The sequence below is a fragment of the Cinclus cinclus genome, chromosome 12 (assembly GCF_963662255.1).
Source record: "Cinclus cinclus chromosome 12, bCinCin1.1, whole genome shotgun sequence".
In the NCBI taxonomy this organism is placed as follows: domain Eukaryota; kingdom Metazoa; phylum Chordata; class Aves; order Passeriformes; family Cinclidae; genus Cinclus; species Cinclus cinclus.
In genome coordinates this window covers 7352641-7369031 of record NC_085057.1, presented here as the reverse complement: position 1 = coordinate 7369031, position 16391 = coordinate 7352641, and the positions used below count along the sequence as shown (strand labels likewise).

The 16391-nt window shown below is 47.2% G+C and overlaps 1 protein-coding gene across 4 annotated transcripts in view; it reads right to left on the bottom strand.

Annotated features, from left to right (window-relative positions):
* Nucleotides 1-479: 479 nt before the first annotated feature.
* CADPS (calcium dependent secretion activator) overlaps nucleotides 480-16391 on the bottom strand; it is a 203982-nt gene continuing 188070 nt past the window's right edge. For all 4 annotated transcript variants that reach the window (XM_062501029.1, XM_062501028.1, XM_062501030.1 and 1 more), the window contains 2 exons: nucleotides 2391-2495; nucleotides 480-659 (listed from right to left, as the gene is read on the bottom strand). In XM_062501029.1, coding sequence (XP_062357013.1) covers nucleotides 480-659; nucleotides 2391-2495 — 285 coding nt within the window. The remainder of the gene's footprint in view (nucleotides 660-2390; nucleotides 2496-16391) is intronic.

The following is a 16391-nucleotide window of genomic DNA, read 5'->3' as shown; positions in this document are numbered from 1 at the left end:
TTTTAAATGAACAGAGAGAACAAAAAAATCATTTGTAATTGCCTCATTTTTCTTTTAAAAACAAAGCTGTTTTTTTAATTAATTTTAAGCAGTTGGCATCCACAGAAGAGAAAGAAATGAAAGGACTCGAGTCACTCATCTTCACAACAATTTACCATCAATGTATATACAGTACATTAATGAAGCATTGTTTAAACTTTAATAACAGGGACACACCTAGGATGTTTTCTATGTAGTTTTTCCATTAACAGTATTAAACAATGGTGCTCCATATTGCTTATGAACATATAGATATGAAATTAGGAAACTGATGAATCAAAGAGAGGTGCTAAACTTATTACCACACAGCTAACATGGCATTTGTATTGGTAAACTTCTCATGGGCATTTAGAGCTGACATAAAAATTCCTAATGTGGCTGAGTTACAGACGAGGTACATGCACGGATACCAGGCGACTCCAGCCGCTGCTCCAGCTTCCCTAGTCATCCTCTTCATCCTCCTCATCGCTGTCCTTCATGGTGATGCCCTGGAGCCCCCCGCCCTCACTGACCGATGCCGTGGCCTCCTCTACAGTCAGCCGGTTCCGGATGGTCTCGTAGGTTTTGCTGTTCAAGGTGGAGTCCAGCACGCCTTGCAATCGGAAATCTCGGTATGTTTTCTAGAGCAGAGACAAGGAGAGGTCAGGGCCAACACCAGCCCCCCCGCAGGAGTCAACCTGTGCCCCTGTGCTGGGGGTTTGGGGCACTGATGGGACAGGCTGGGATACCAGGGAAATCCCATTCCTGGACACATTTTGCATGACCTGGGAAGCGCAGATGCCACGGGAGCACCTTTGCTGGCCACCACTCTGGCATGGCAGAGGTCCCTTTAGGGTGCCTTGGGCAACAAATTACAGCTCTGTGACTCCAGCCCTGCCTTTGTGGGCTCAAACAGCTCAGGGGAGCTTTGCATAGGGTGGGCTGGTGTCTAAAAAGACATCAAAGCAATGTAAGAACTCTGCTCCAACTAACTTCCCTTCCTCCTGGATGTGTTCATCCTGCCTCTGATGTCAGTTATTTCTCTTCAAGCAGCAGGATGCTTATCCCCTGTACCCACAGACATGATTACACATTCCCAGAATGCTCCATATTAAACAATCCTAACTACGGTATAGGGATTAAATAAACTAAGTCCAGGATACTGGACAAAATTATTGATCCATAAATATAAGCAGGGGGCACATGTTTCTTAAATCTCCCTTTCTTCACCTCAGTCTGGAATTGTATTTCCATGGATCCCATATTTCCCTTCTTACTACAGTTAACATCTCCTTTTTGAATTTATGCTTAAAAACTTCTCAACTCTGCGAGATAAAACTCCGGTCTCGTTGTTCATTTAATTCTGCTCTGTGCTCTGCATAGAAACTATTTACTGTTCTGCTATTTCAGAAAGTCCTTGGGTTTGTTATAGCTGCTTCTGAATGTAATATTGGTATAAATAAAGCACAGGGAAAAAAGCTTTCCTCAGCTAGCTGACAAGTAGGAATAATCTGTCTGTGCCTGTTGTTTTCAGTTATGAAAAGCACATTTAATGCATTTCAGTTTTAATTTATTCATGCCTTCAATGTGTTCACTGCACACAAGACCATAAACATTATAAAATACTAGACCAAAAAGCATTAGATAGAACCTAAAATGATCAAAAGTATATTTACCCCCTTCTGTGATCTTATTATTTCATGTAAACCACTGTGATTTCACACTGAAATAATTATCATTAGTCCAAGGCACGCACACACACAAATACACACATACACGTGCACTTAAAGAAAAAAAATGCTACTTTCAGGGTATGTTATCTCACCTTTGTGATCTCTTAGAGTTGATTATATACACCCATTGTAAAAGAAACAACTTCAATTAACTATGAGAACAATCTCATTTGCATTCTGACAATAATCACAAGCCATAGCTGGGCTTAAATGTTTCTAGCAAAACAGCGTTAAAAACTTTTGGGTTGATTTAACCCATTTTAACACCAGAGTTCACTGGTGTGATCAGTGAATTTGTCCACAAAAAGGCTAATTCTGGTGCACTTACTGTACAGGTAAGGTCAAATAGCAAGAGAGTTTGGTTTTTGTTTTTAATGCAAGGAGTTACTTTGCTTACTTGCACACCTGTATTTTACACCTCTGTGCATTTAAAGTTCCTGTTTATCCTGCCATAGACATAGTTACTTCAATTACTTTAAAAATTTTTAACAAATCCTTAATTCCTCTGCCAGTGAGTTTACCTAAGGGCACCACACACATGCAAGGAACACACACACACACACACACACACACACACACACACACACACACACACACACACACACACACACACACACTGGGCACACCTCAGGTGCTTACCTTTACTATCCTAATGAGAGTTTTCAGTTGGTAGATGTGGAGCTGCAGGTCCATGCGGTCTGTCAGCCAAGTGCACACGACACTCATGGAGCTGGTGTACCATTGCTGCAAGAGAGACACGACTTCTCCAGCACCCACAGCAGGGCTTTGTGCCACGTCCTGACTGACACTTGTGCCCCCAGCATCCCCTCACATCCACCTTTGCCACCTGTCAGCCCTCTCATGGGGGGCCACAGACTGACAGGGGAGACAGGCATCTGCTCTTACACAGAATTTCCATGCGTGACTTTTTAAATTTTAGTAACAATAATACATTTATTAGGAGGGTAATGGCCACCAGTAGCACCACAAGGTTTTGTAATCTGATTTTGCCATTGATGGCACTGGCCAGCAGTGATGTGTGTTTGGCTCAAGTCATGTTTTAACCTGTTTCCCCCACAGTGAGAGCACAGCCCTGCCTTTAAGGATGTTGGCCCACACTCAGGTTACTTACCATCTTCAAATTCAATCATAAGCAGCCACATGAAGAGTCTGGGTCCCCGAGGGTGAGCAGAGGGGAGACTCATGCGGGGCAAGGTTTGGCTGGGGTGAAGGATGCTGGTGTAAGCACCTACAGGTGCCTGCCCAGGTTGTGTGGGAAATACTCTGGGTTCACCCTCACAGTTATGAAAGATGGAAAAGCAGCGAAGAAATCAGCTTGTTTCAAGCTGCTGAACTCACAGGGTCACTCCAGGGGCTGAAATTGTGCTGCTGTCTGTGAAAAAGGCTCGCAGCAGTGTGGCAGCAGCCTGCCATTCCCGCAGTGCAGGAAGGCTCTGGTGGGCTGTGCATCAGAGCCCTGCTCATGCAGGGCTGACATGGCACATCTGATGCCACACAGATGAGCAGCGAGCCCTCGAGAGGAGGAAAAGCAGGGGCTGGGGGGTAGGTGGGGAACCATAAAACTTCCCCATGGTGCTCAGCACAAGGGGTGGTTACAAAGCAAACAAAAACCCATCACACCTCTGTGTGCACAGCTGCATGCTTCTCGTGATCTCTCTCACACGCAGAGATCAAATCCCACACTGCAGACCAGATGCAATTAATCCAGAACCAGTTAAAATACTAAAGAAACCCCACCAGAGCAGCTTATAAAAACCCTTATAGAGCATCATCCAAGTTAGTCTGGGATGCAGCTGCCTCCCAGCGAGCCTGAAACCTCACACCAGTCCAAGTCAGGTCTTGCTGCCTCCCTCAGTGCCCCTCAGTTCGGGGGTCTCTGATACAGAACGTGCCCTTTTACCACTGGCTGCAGAAGCTGCCACTGCAGCAGGGGAATGGAGACAACTGAACAGTCTGTAACTGCAAAATCGGCCAGTGATTTATTACCCTCCATCCTTTCACACTGGCACCCACAAGGTGGCATGAGGCTCACCAAAGCAAACGAGTCTAAGCTAAACCAGCCCTGCACCACAAAAACGTGTGCTCAACACACATCTCCGAGCTGTGTGGCAGCATGCCTGGGAGCTGCACGGCGAAGAGTATTCCCCTCAACTCCAATGATGTTCCTCTACTTACATTTCTACACCACCTCTTCAAAAAAAGGGAGGAAATAAGGAGATGAAAGAGTCACCAAAGAAATGGCATGCGGTGACCTCATGCTCAATGCTTACACCTTGTGCAACCTGTGCCAGAGATTCTGCTGACCCTTCATCTCCAGGACAGAAAGCTGGCAAGAGCTTGGATGAGGCTAATTGAGACTGGCAAGCAGGAGCTCTCAGCTGTCACCTGAGGTCCTGGCATCAGACTGGGGTTGAACAGTGAGTGAAGCAGCCTGGGTAGCTGGTGTGGACCTGATGAGCATATGACATGAAGATCTGGTGGGGCTTCATACCTTCCAACCCCTCAGACTAGTCTGAGATGTCAGACTGTCCCTGAGGATCCCAGGTAGCCTGACCCAGGACAGCCAGGAGCCAGCTGATGGTTGGGTGGCACAGATCAATTGCTGTTACTGGGGGATCTGCCTGGGTTCCCACGAAATGCTGCAGACCCATACGGGCAAAACAGAGAAATTGTTAATGTTCACAAAGCTGCTTTTCTGCAATCAGTGTCATAATTGAGTCATGCTCTGGGGTTACATTAGCTGTGATCCAGGCACTTGGATGCCCAGGTCAGCCAAACACCTCCTTCCCCTTCTGCCACCTCTTCAAATCAGAACCCCCAGAGGAAGGGCACAACTGTGTGTTACGCACACACCCCCTCTCCCTTCCCCTGCTGCCTCCCATCTTCCACAGAATGATCTGCTGGGTGTTTGTGTCAACTCTACATGAGATGAGAAGTTCCTGGCAGGGGCAGGTCCTGCCATTTCTGTTTGACCCACGCCACACACGCCCACACAGCTACGTGATCCCAAACAGAAATTATAACCTCTGCCTGGAGGTTATTGGCAAGGTGACTCTGCTGCTGCGAGACCTTCAGAGTAAGAGAAATGAAATTTTTTTTCTGTGTTTCTGGAGGGCTCTTCAACACACTGAGTTCTGGGGAGGAGCAAACTCCTTGAAACCAAATGTGAATTGCACCCCTCTCTTCTCGAGCACCGGCTGACAAGGGCTCAGCCAGGCGTAGCGCTCGGCTGCATGAAAGGAGCTCTCTTTCTCAAAGCCAACTTACTCCTAAGACTTTCTGCTTTATGAGAAAAAGACAAAGTCTAATTCATTGATCTTGATACACAAAACCGTCACGTCACTTCATAGAGCACACACCAACTGCTGAATTTAAGCCCTGCATATTCATAAAAATAAGTTAGCCCATAAATTAAATGTTCCCTTTAGCAATTGCTAGTGTTGATGTGCTATAAGACGCATAAGCCCTCTGATTCATGACTAACCTACCAAAGAAGATAACATTTGCATATGACTATATTATTTAAAAAAACAACAAAAAAGCCAAATGCTCCTAAACAGAAATGTATTCACCTCAGACAAAAGAGCACAGAGTGGTCCTGTGGGGACACCGGCCACTTTGCTTTCCCCAAGGGGGTCTGCCATCCCCTCAGGGGCAGTGGGGTTCATGCTGGGGACACAGGGTCCCCACACAGTGTGGTTCATGCTGGGGACACTTGGGGATCCAGCTCCAGCCTTGTGGCTTGTGCCCAAAGACAAGGTGGAGAGGCCACAGCCCAAAACCTGAACTTTGGGGCTCTGCCAAGGGGCTTGCAACACATTTCAGGAACATTTCTGGAGCCACAGCACAGCTGTGGCATGGGTACACCAAAGTAAATACCATAAATATATTTTCTGAAAAAAACTCCTTATGCTTGGTTGTAAAGAATGAATAGACCTCACTGATAGTCCAGGCCCATGGGACAAAACCCCACATCTAACTCACTGTAGTACACACACATTACTGGTGCTGCTGGCATCCCTGTCCCTCACCTAGGGTACAATTTACACTCAGTCTGGGGCACAGGATGAGGACAGGCTGTGGAGCCTGCATCCTCAAGGATGCATGGTGGGTACCAGCCATCCAGCAGGATGTCAGCAGGGAAGGGAGCAGGGCTCTGGCAGAGGCAAACCACAGCCCCACGGCTGCACACCATGACCCAGTCCCAGCAGAGGAAATGCAGACACTGTCAGAGCCCAGTCACTGAAAGCAGGTACTGTATTTGTACAGACAGGAACTCAATCCCTCTTTCAGGTTTGTTTTCTTGTTCTCCAATCTTTCACAGCAACCCTCTTTGCTGGGTGCTAGGCTGGGTAGATGAGGTGGGCCATGGGCTGGCTGGGATGCACCAGGATGGGTATTAGAGGAGCTGGAGCATTACAAGAGGGGCACTTCTGTGGCTGCCCATCCAACACCCCAACCAGCTTGAGCAGTAAGCTTCCTTGTTCCCCAGCCCTCTGCCTTCTTTTTCTCTTTTTCTTTTTTTTTTTTTTTGAATGCAAAAACATGATCAATAAATTCCTGAAATAGCAAGTTTGTCTCTGAATACATAAATCGTAGAAATTGGTATGAATAAATCTGCAAGTAGCATGCTGAATGTGGCACATTTTATCAAAACCCAGCCCTGTGCTGGGTTCCTGCGCTTTCTGGGAGGTGGTGTCATTACACACACCCGGGAACATCTGCAAACCCCCGTTCTCTTTGGTGTGAGCTGAATGGAAGCACGACCTCCTGTTCCTTGCCATGAACCTTGAGTTCACACTCATATTTTACATATTACAGGAAGCTACAGCTCACCCCAGGAGCGCTGCAAACAGAATCTTGTAAGCCAGATGCAACACTTCTTCTTAAGGCACCTGAAGGAGCTGTATTCTTCATTCAAAAGCTTACATACTAGTAGCTTAAGGTCACTTCAGCTTTTGTGAAGAGTGGGACAAAACCAGGAATGCTTATAGGGCTGGGCTGTCAGCAGGGTAGCAGAGGGATTACAAGGAACCTGTGACTCTGCCTCTTTCTGCCTTTACTGGTAGTTTTTTTGTGTGTGAACAAGTGCCATACAACAGATTGAGGCTGGTATAAAGGCCTGGGACTGTGCAAGAGCACCCTGCTGAGCCTCAGCTGTGCTTGCAATTAGCAATAGGCATGAAATGATTATTGTTGTGGTGGCTGATGGCAATCTGAAGTGACAAGTTTTATGGGGGAAGTTGTAGTAGGGATGTTCAGCAAGTTTCTGCAAACCATTAATCGAAGGCTGCAGCACAGTTTAGTCAAAGCTATTTTATGTCATTCCAAAGGTCTCACAAGGATGCTGAAAGAATATTTTTCTGCTCTCAGTGCCTTGGATCGGAGTTTTTCTAGGTCAGGGATTCTTTACTGCCCTATTTAGTGTCAAAAATACCCATTTGCCTCAAATTAGCAGAAAGCTTGTAGTTAAGGGCTAGAGATTAGGCATACAAAATTACTCAGCAGGTGACTGCTCAGTGGATTTGGGGTTGAGAAGTCTTTAAAACTGACTACAAGACATTATATACTTCTGACAAAAGAACATAGTAATCCTACCTGCTTGCTTTAACCACTGTTGTTTGTCTATTATTATGTGCTTTAATGCTCATAAGAGCAAAACTACTGGTGATACTACTCAATTACCATAGTAACTCTCCCCTATGACCTCTCATTTCAGTACTCGCTTTCCAACCAGAACCAATCCAAGCAGGGCAAATCTATTTAAAACTGTGACACACACTGCACAAAGAGTCTCCGAATGCTGGCTGGCTCCCTCTCTTTGTCCAGGACATGGGCTTGTTTTGAAACGCTGAAAGGCAGCTTTGAAATGAACCCTTGAATTCAAGGTGTTTCAAAGATGAGGAACTGGATGCTGGGCGGACACCACTACAGCATCCCTGAGCTGGCCAGCACGAAGTGAGGGGACCACAGAGGTAGGAAGGGAGAGAGGAAGAGACTGACTGTGAGTCTTATTTTCCAAAGGAAAACTGAACCTTGTCTCAGGCAACAGGTCAAAGAGATTTGATCAGCGGAAAAAAAAATTAAAAATTACTCTTTGTTTCTGGCATTTGCATCTCCGTCCAATGGGCCAGAAGCTCAGCTGGTGGAAGGCACAGTGGGGCTGTGATGATTTACAACTGCTGACAGTAAGTAACAGCTGACAGAGCTGTGTCCATCCCGGTCCTGGGTGGCCCTGAGATCAAACTGGGTATTCGGTGTTGTCGCTTGTATCCATGGCAGCCACCTCCCCTGAGCAGGTGTCATCTCCACAGGGAAGGCAGGGATGAAGCCACAGCAGCACAGGGACATGCTGTCTGGGGGCCAGCCTTGTGCACAGAGCTGCCAGTGCTGGAGGAGGACTTGTGTGGAGAGTGGGAGCAGGAACTCTTCAGGAGCAGCCTGCCAGCCTTGGGTACCATGTTCCTTCCTTCACTCTCAGTGTGCCCAGTAGCACATCCACATTTGGACACCAGAACTGGCTGCAGCCTGCAGCCCAAAGCCCAGATTGCCCTATGGCAGTCATGGAATGACCATTCTTGTCCATCCACTTTCTGTGGCCACTGAAGCGTTCTTTTCCACCTTCCCTCAATGTTTCTTTCGCTGTTAGTTCAAGGCAGTCATTGGTGTTCCAAAAACTTGGTAAAGATGGTAAACCCAAAGCACAGGGCCTCACAGCCAGTGCAGTTCCTACTCCTGTCTACCAGAAATAAAGAGATGTTCCCAGCAATAATATGCACAGCAGCTTATGCAATCCCTTTTCCAAAGGCCAGCTCTGCTGGGACACTGGGTGTGGATGAGGACAGTGGCAGGAGGATAGAGTGTGACTCTTGCCTTGCCCCTAAACACTGCTAGCAAGGTCTTGGCCAGGTTGGCAGAGCTGAGCCCAGCTGTTTTTCAGGCTGTTCTAAAAACCTGAGTTTTGTGTTGCTGCAGATATGCTGTGCCCTAGGCTGGAAGAGTGGGGATGGAGCAGGGACAGGGCCTTGGTGACAGAAGTGTTTGCTTGAGTTAAGATACAGTGAAATGTATCTTAATGATGTGATAAGTGAAATGATAAGTGAAATGCTTAAGATACATGGCAGTGGCCCTGGAGAAGAAGGTGACAGAGCTGAGGTGGGTGAAGAGCCACAGGCACTCAAGCACAATCATTCTGGTCCCCAGTGTCAATGAGGAGACTCAGATAGACCTTCCGCCACATAATGAAGAAGGAAGAGGCACATCTTTCCCCTGCAAGCATGTGTTTTCTGGATGGCAAGCACAGACCTGTAGCAAACCACATCCCATCCACTCATCAGCTTTCTTTGCCACTACTCAACAAAATCTATACTGTGCTCTGGCTATTACTTCACAGAGCCGTCCTGATGGGCTCCCCTGCCCTGCCCTTTGCTGGGGACCAAAGATCCACCCAAAGGCAGCTCAGCATTTGGAGCTATAAAACCTCCTCCAGCACAGAGGGACAAACCTGCAGTGGGCTCAGGGCTGAACCCCCAGGCAAAGAGCATCTGGCTCTGTCGCGTCCTGGCCGCAGCCATGGGTGGCACCAATAATGACCCAGCGACTCTTTCGATTTACACCTGCCAAGGATTTGGATCATTCCCCCAAACCAGGCAGGGCACAAGGCTCAGAGCACTGAGAATGACGTTGCTGTGAGTGCCTGGGTTTTCCAGAAGCACAGAAATTGGTGTGACATTGCCCACGTTACAGAAATAAGTTTAGTGGCTGCGGCTCTCGGAGCACACAGCTAGCCATAAAATAAGCAATGAGTTAATATTGCAGGCATTGATCAGCTAGTCTTACAATTAATGCTTCCAATAAAAAAAAAAAAAAAACAGCTCCCCTTTTATTCAACAGAATAAGAAATTAAACACTTCAGGGCTCATTCTAAAGAATGAATGAAATTGAATAAGCTACCTAGCACTTGAGATTCCCAGCGAGTGCTTGAATAGAGCAAACCTCCTGAGTTGAATGGATTGCCTTTTGGGACCAATTTGTCTCTTTTCACTCTTTATTCCTCCTTTTTTGCTGACAGATGTACAAAGGCGGAACTGCGCTGTGCAGCTTAGCTACATGCACCCACAGCAGCTGTCACTTTTGTCGAGCAAGTTAATCAAGCAAATGCCACCATATCCCACTTTCTATAAGGAACAACATGTTATAGACAGTAGTCTTGGGAGACGGGGAGGGAGGGAGAGAGACTTTATTTTAACTTTGAGTAGCTGGTATTTTTTTTTCCCCCTCTGTGTGTAAAAAAAAAAAAAAAGGAGAAAAAAAGAAAAAGAAACAGCCAAACCTGGCAGCACAAGCTGACACTTTTGTTTTCCTGTGGAACAAATATTTAATATGATTTTAACTCTAATTTGTACTAGAAGGAGAGCTGTCTGGTTTTAATTAAATTTAAGGGACTTAGGGGAACACAGTTATAAAAAGAAATAGAAGCTTTTTGTTTGCATTAACGCTTGTTGATAATAATATATTGATTGTCAATTGCTAAGCCCAAAAGATTAGTGTAGTAAATACTATTATCTGAATGCCACAAGTGAAGTGCTAGCTTCCCGTCCCTGCTTTTCCCTTTGTGAGGCACTCTGAATCACTGGTTGTTATTTATACATTTTCTTTGATAAAACCAACTTGTGTGGCTGATTTTTTTTTTTAAACCCTGCCTCATTAAGTGTATAATAGCATTTACGTGTGGGGCTTTCTGCTTTTTAGCCTTTCAAGCTTAAGCTTATATTCCTCTCTCACAACCATGTTTCAAAACTTGGGATGTTCACAAACAATTGGATACACACCAATATTGTATATATCAGATGCTCTCTTGCTATTGCCAAAGACTAGAAAATAACAGAACATTATCCACAAAGAGTAAATAAATAGTTATCATCCTGCTACGCTGCTGCATGCCAGATAATAACGCTGTCCGGTCATTAGGCAGCTTTTCCATGGCACATAATTCTTTAAGTTAGGTATGAAAAGCCAACATCAAAAGCAGGTCTGTCGGTGTAGCTCCACAGAGCACACAGCAGAGCACTGGGAGGGCTTCAGGCAGCCCTTGGGTTGCTGGTAGAAAGGTGATTCAACCCCAAATTCAGACCTTTTGGAAAGTATCTTTCAGAAAATAGATCTAAAGTTTTGGTGACAGTTTGCACTGTGCTAATTTCACTTCTCTGTAGGGTCCTTGCCTTGGTACATTCAGGAACCACGTGCATGAACTGTCAGCGTTTGGGATTTGTGACTCCTTTGCCAAACTGGGGACCCCACATCTGCACCTTGCCCCTATGAGCCAAGCCTCTGTTAGCTGTGCTCAGCAGGGATCTGGGCAAGTGGTCCTCACAGCAGGCAACATGACCCCCATTTTCAGAACTAAACCTCTCTATAAAACTCCACATTAAATTCCAGAGATCTGGCAAAGTGCTAGCAATTTGATAAAAATCCTCTGAAACCTCGGGGTCTTTTTTTTTTTTTTTTAAATAAAATTTTGACCTTATTCTACCAAAGCCTTGTGAATAATCTGGAGTCTCCCAGGTCACACTCACACTGAGGTATTACTGAAGTAAAAATATTTTTCTCCCTGGTATTTTATGTACCACTATAATGCTATCACTGCAAGTACACACAGCGTGTTGTTCAACATCCAACCCAGAGCTGTGAATTCTGGATGCCTTTTACTCTATTTTATATTCCTTAACTAAGAAATTTCATTCTTGTTGACAACCAATACGAGGAAGTTAAAAAGTCAAAGGATCTTGATATGAAAAAAATCTGTATTATTATTTAATAAAGTCACAGTCCCTAACGTTGCCTAATAGGGTTAAGCTGCTAGCCAGAGCAACTCATCATCTGTCTAGGATGCAAATGGCATCACCGAATTACATTATTCCCCCCCCCCTTCCCAAAAATAAACCACAAAACAACTTTGAATCGCGTAAGAGCTCTGCCTTCCAACAGGGAAGAGCATTGAGAACGAACACAGAGCGCAGACCCCGGCGCGTGGAAGTGCCGCACGCTCTTTGCAGTACATATGGCACCTGAGAGCACCCACTGCTTGGGGATCTCTGCTCCAGGGTGTGCTCTGGCTGCTGCCTCACCCTTAATTGGCTGGAGGTTGGACCCGGTGGGGCTCGGCAGGTCGGTGCCACAGGTGTAAATGGGAGGGAGGCCGGGGCGCCCGGGGGGTACTGCCTGTGCTGGTGGGATTGCACAAATTCCCTGCTCTCCAAAGGGGCACAGCCCGACCTGTACGCTCCTTGCTGCAAATTTCTCCTTGCTCTTAACCCAAAATTTTGTTCATTTTCAGAGAAGACAGGGAGGGGTCAATATCTTTTGTGCTGATGGGGCCAAGGTCCCCAACAAACACATGTGCCCAAGAAGCTCATCCCTAATGGGCCCCTGCTCTCCGTCCTGCACAAACCAGTAACACCAGTAACTGCACACAGTGTGTGCAGCTGTGACTCCACACACCAAGGTGGGTGCAGGTTTGTTTGTGCCGGACCTCAGTGGCTTTGCAGGCAGATCCATGCACCCTCAGCACACAGGGAAAGGCTCTCCACAGCAGGGACACGGCCAGAAAGGCATCTGCAACACTACTGCTCCTTCAGGGGGGAGGAACAACTCTGATGCTGAGGATATGATGCCTTGTACTCATTCAGGTGGCCCCGAGCTGCATGTCAGGGTGGTCTGCTCTGCTAGCCAGACACCAAAGTCTCTGCCTAACAAAGAGCCATCACTCACATCCCCGGCAGAAGAGAATGGTGAACGTGCCAATGACTCCCCTTCTGCCCTAGGGAGAATCTCATGGAAAAAGCAACTGCAGTGCTGGCTCCTCTCTTTCTACAGCCCAGGATGTCCTGGTCCCAACCTGCTGGGCTTTGTTGTGAGCAAACACCAATGCCAGCCCCCAGATCATCTCTGAATCCATCCAGCAACGTGCTGCTGCACTCACTCTGGGGAGGGCAGACCTGGACGGAGGGCAGACCTGGATGGAGGGCAGCAGGCACAGAAAACTGCAGGGGAGACCCCTATGCAAAAAACTACTGAACTACTGGTCCATGGCAGCGAGTGCAGGAGTTGCTGCTCACGGTGAAGGAAGCAGGCTGCCACCCCAAACTTCTCTCCCATCCACAGTGTCCTCAAACCAGAGACATCTCATGCTTAAACCTGTCAGATTTGCAGGCTGAGTGCCTCAGGAGGTGCCTCATTTCCTCTCCGAGACTGGACAGTCCTAGTCCTGTTTATACACTGAATTACACACCTCCAGAGAAAATGCTTCCTTTAGGTGACAGATAAAACTTGTCCCAGCTACACAAACCCTGAACTGGAAGACCCTTCATTTCCAGGCTGTGCTGGCATGGAGCATCCCATATCCCTGTACAGAGTGGGTGCCTGGGCACACCACCAGGTGGGCTCTGGGTGCTGAGCTCTCTCTCCTTCACCGCAGATACAGCTCTGTAAAGTGCACAGCATTCAGTAGGAACTGCCAAATTAAATCCCCAAAAACCTGCTGCTTTGCAGGAATTTGCAGACCTCCCTTTTCCTAAATGAAAGAGCTCCTGCATAAAAACCTATAAAGGCAGACAAACAGAAAACCACTCCTGTATGGAAGCTTGTTCTCAAACACATTTTGAACCTATAAAATATTCTCTGCTTATTTCCATTTTTCAAAAAAGAAATGAAGTTGACACGTTAAAATGAGTTTCTATATAAAACAGCCTAGAAAAACACAATATCCACACAACTGCTATTTTTCTGTCCTGATTCCAGAGCCCTGTTAGTGTGAGGCAGTGATGATAAAACTGGCTGCACGGTTGCTCAGTAAGATGCACAGCAATGCATGCTATAATACTTCCATTATACTTTCTATCAGTTTAAATTGGAAGCTGTCATGAAGCGGGACTTGATAAACTTTATCTGCTTATTTTATAGCCTGCAAATTCCAAAAAAAAGTATCTAGAGGCTGTCTGTACATCTCGGCCCCGATTGTAGCAGCTCCCTTGGTCCCCTTCCTGGGGTTAAACACCGGGCGCAGCGCGCTCCCTGCCCGAGTCCCACCAGGCATTTTTGAAGGCTGATATCATACATCCAGGGCGAGGCTTAAGGGAGCACCGGGAAAGGAAAGAGCCGCAGATCAAGAGAAACAAAATGACCTGGGACGGCTAATCCGGCACGCACCGCTGGCTGGCGCGGGCTGAGCAGCGATTGTGTAGGGCTGGGATGCAGGGCGAGAAAAGGAAAAGATGGATTGAAGGCGCTGCTGGAAATCAGACAATTCGTCATTGTCCACGCAGGGGCTCTCCCCTGTGTGCACCGGGAGTTCCTTTGGGCAAAGGCTCTTTGCACAGCCTGGAGGGAGGGAGCAAAGCCGCCGGCTCTGCCCCGCGGGCTGGGGTCAGCCCCGCACACCTGCGGGCACCGGGGCGTCCCGGCCCTTCCCACGCTCCTCGCACCGCTGGACGCAGCTGGATCCGCGGCTCACCAGCCACCTCCACGCTCTCCTCCCTGATGACCCACAGAACTGGAGCTCCAATTAGCTACACAGCCTCTTAAACTTAGCTGGAAGGCAGAGTGCACCGTGAAACTCGCCTGCAGTTATAAATGTGCAGAGAGCTCCTGGTCAGAGGCTGTTCAGAAAAAGGGTCTCTCTGGATGGAGGATTCCATGCTTCTGCTTTCCCCAAAACCTTGGCTACTCACATCTACCAGGAAATGAATGATCTTTCACTCAGTGCCAGCCCCAAAGCACAGATCTCTGACGCTCAAAAGCACGGTGCAGATGATGTTAGCAAGCCTATGCTGACCTTAACGTAACGGAGCAATCAGTCTGCCTTCTTAGAATGATTAATGGAAAATCTCCTCTGGAAAAGAAATCAAATTAACTGTCTTCAACCAAATGTCTACTGGAACACGAAAAGCTGTTCTGATAAAGACATTTAGGAAGGGAAAAAACCCCTTTCAAGCATGTAAAATCCAGTGACAGATCTAGGATTTACTTTATTAAGACTCTCCCTAAAATAAATTAAATGGAGCCTACTTAAATGAGCACTTCAGGAAAGAAGCCTTGCTGAGGGGGTGCCTGGAGGCCATGTGCCCAGTGCATGCCTGGCCCGTGTGAAGCTAACAGAGGACAAGGGCTGGCTCCAAAGAGTGGCATCAGTGCTAAGCTCCTCTCCTCACTCCTGTGTGACTCCAAGAGGGCACATGGGGAGAAAAAGAGGCTGCAGAAGGACCATGCACTCTATGCCCCCTCTGGACAAAGCAAATTTGTCCCATAGAAGACATTCTGACAACTGCCACTACAATTTTATATTTTTTCCCCAGCAAAAATCCTGCGGTGAGATCAATTCCAGGTCCAGGTCTGAGCCTTGCCAAGCTAGCAAAGGGCCGCAAAAGCTGCACGGCTCTGGCTCCTCCAAAGATGCACAGGGAGGGAAAAGGAAGATACTTTCCCTTGAGATCAATGTGCCTAATTGTCTTCATTTCACAACTCACTCTGGAAGGGGAGAGAGGGGGAAAAAAAAGCAAAAAACAACACAGAAGAAATAGCTCTGTGGAGGCCATATCAGGATGGGAGTGGGAGAGAGTTAGTGCCCTAATGAGCAGTCTAGCTGCGTGGGAGGGAAACAGGTTGTTGTCTGTCTAAGAGAAAGCGGTGAGTGTGGCTACAAGCAGATACGAGATGGGAACCCAACGCGCAGCCTGATATCCGTTCTTCCCCTGATCCTGCAACCCGGCCTCCTGTGAGTAATTCTAACTCACAGTGAGTAGCTCCACTGACTCACAACCAGGCTTTTGAGATTGAAGAGGGGAAGGAGAAGGGAGGATAGGAAGGGCTCTCTTTTGGCATTTGATTGTGCCGTGCAGGGCTTACGGTCTAGCAAGAAATGCCATGATCCTGCAAGCATGCCTTGATGGAGCTGCCAAAATTCAAGCGAGTAACCCTGCCGAGGGCAAAAGAATTTAAGATTTTAAGAATAAGCTAATACCTCAGTGTCTGCAGAGGACTTGCTGAATTAACTGATCTAGCTGTGTTTTTTGCATTTTTTTCAATATACTCAGGTGTGCTATCAGGCTCTAACGTGTAGGTACTGAAACATATGCTGAGCTGCCTGTGGATCCTCCAGTGACAAGTGCTTACTCAGGCTCCAGGAAATGTGTATAAGTATTATGCTGAAGTCTTCAGAATCACACAGTGTCCTGCATCCTTATTATCTCTGATATTTAGAAGTCAGATACCAGCAAGAGCTGCTTTGGAAATGTGAGGACAGTCCTGCACCATGTCCCCAGCACTCCTGCTGGGCTGAGGGAAGAAACCCAAAATCCACCAAAATCCATCAGATGCAACATCTTCCTTGGGATATCTCTGGGGCTTCCTAAAAGGCCAACTCAGACGAGTCTGAGGGACAGGACCTGATGCTGGATCCTCAGCCAGGGGCTTTTGCCTCCCTGAAGGTGGCGGGAAGGAGATGCTGGCTCCTCTATGATAAGAGGACCTGGAGTGACTGTTCCCCCGCACTGAGGACAGCTGAGGGCAGAGTAAACCCTGGTCTCTCCACTGCCCTCCCTGCTACACCTGCCAGACCCTGCT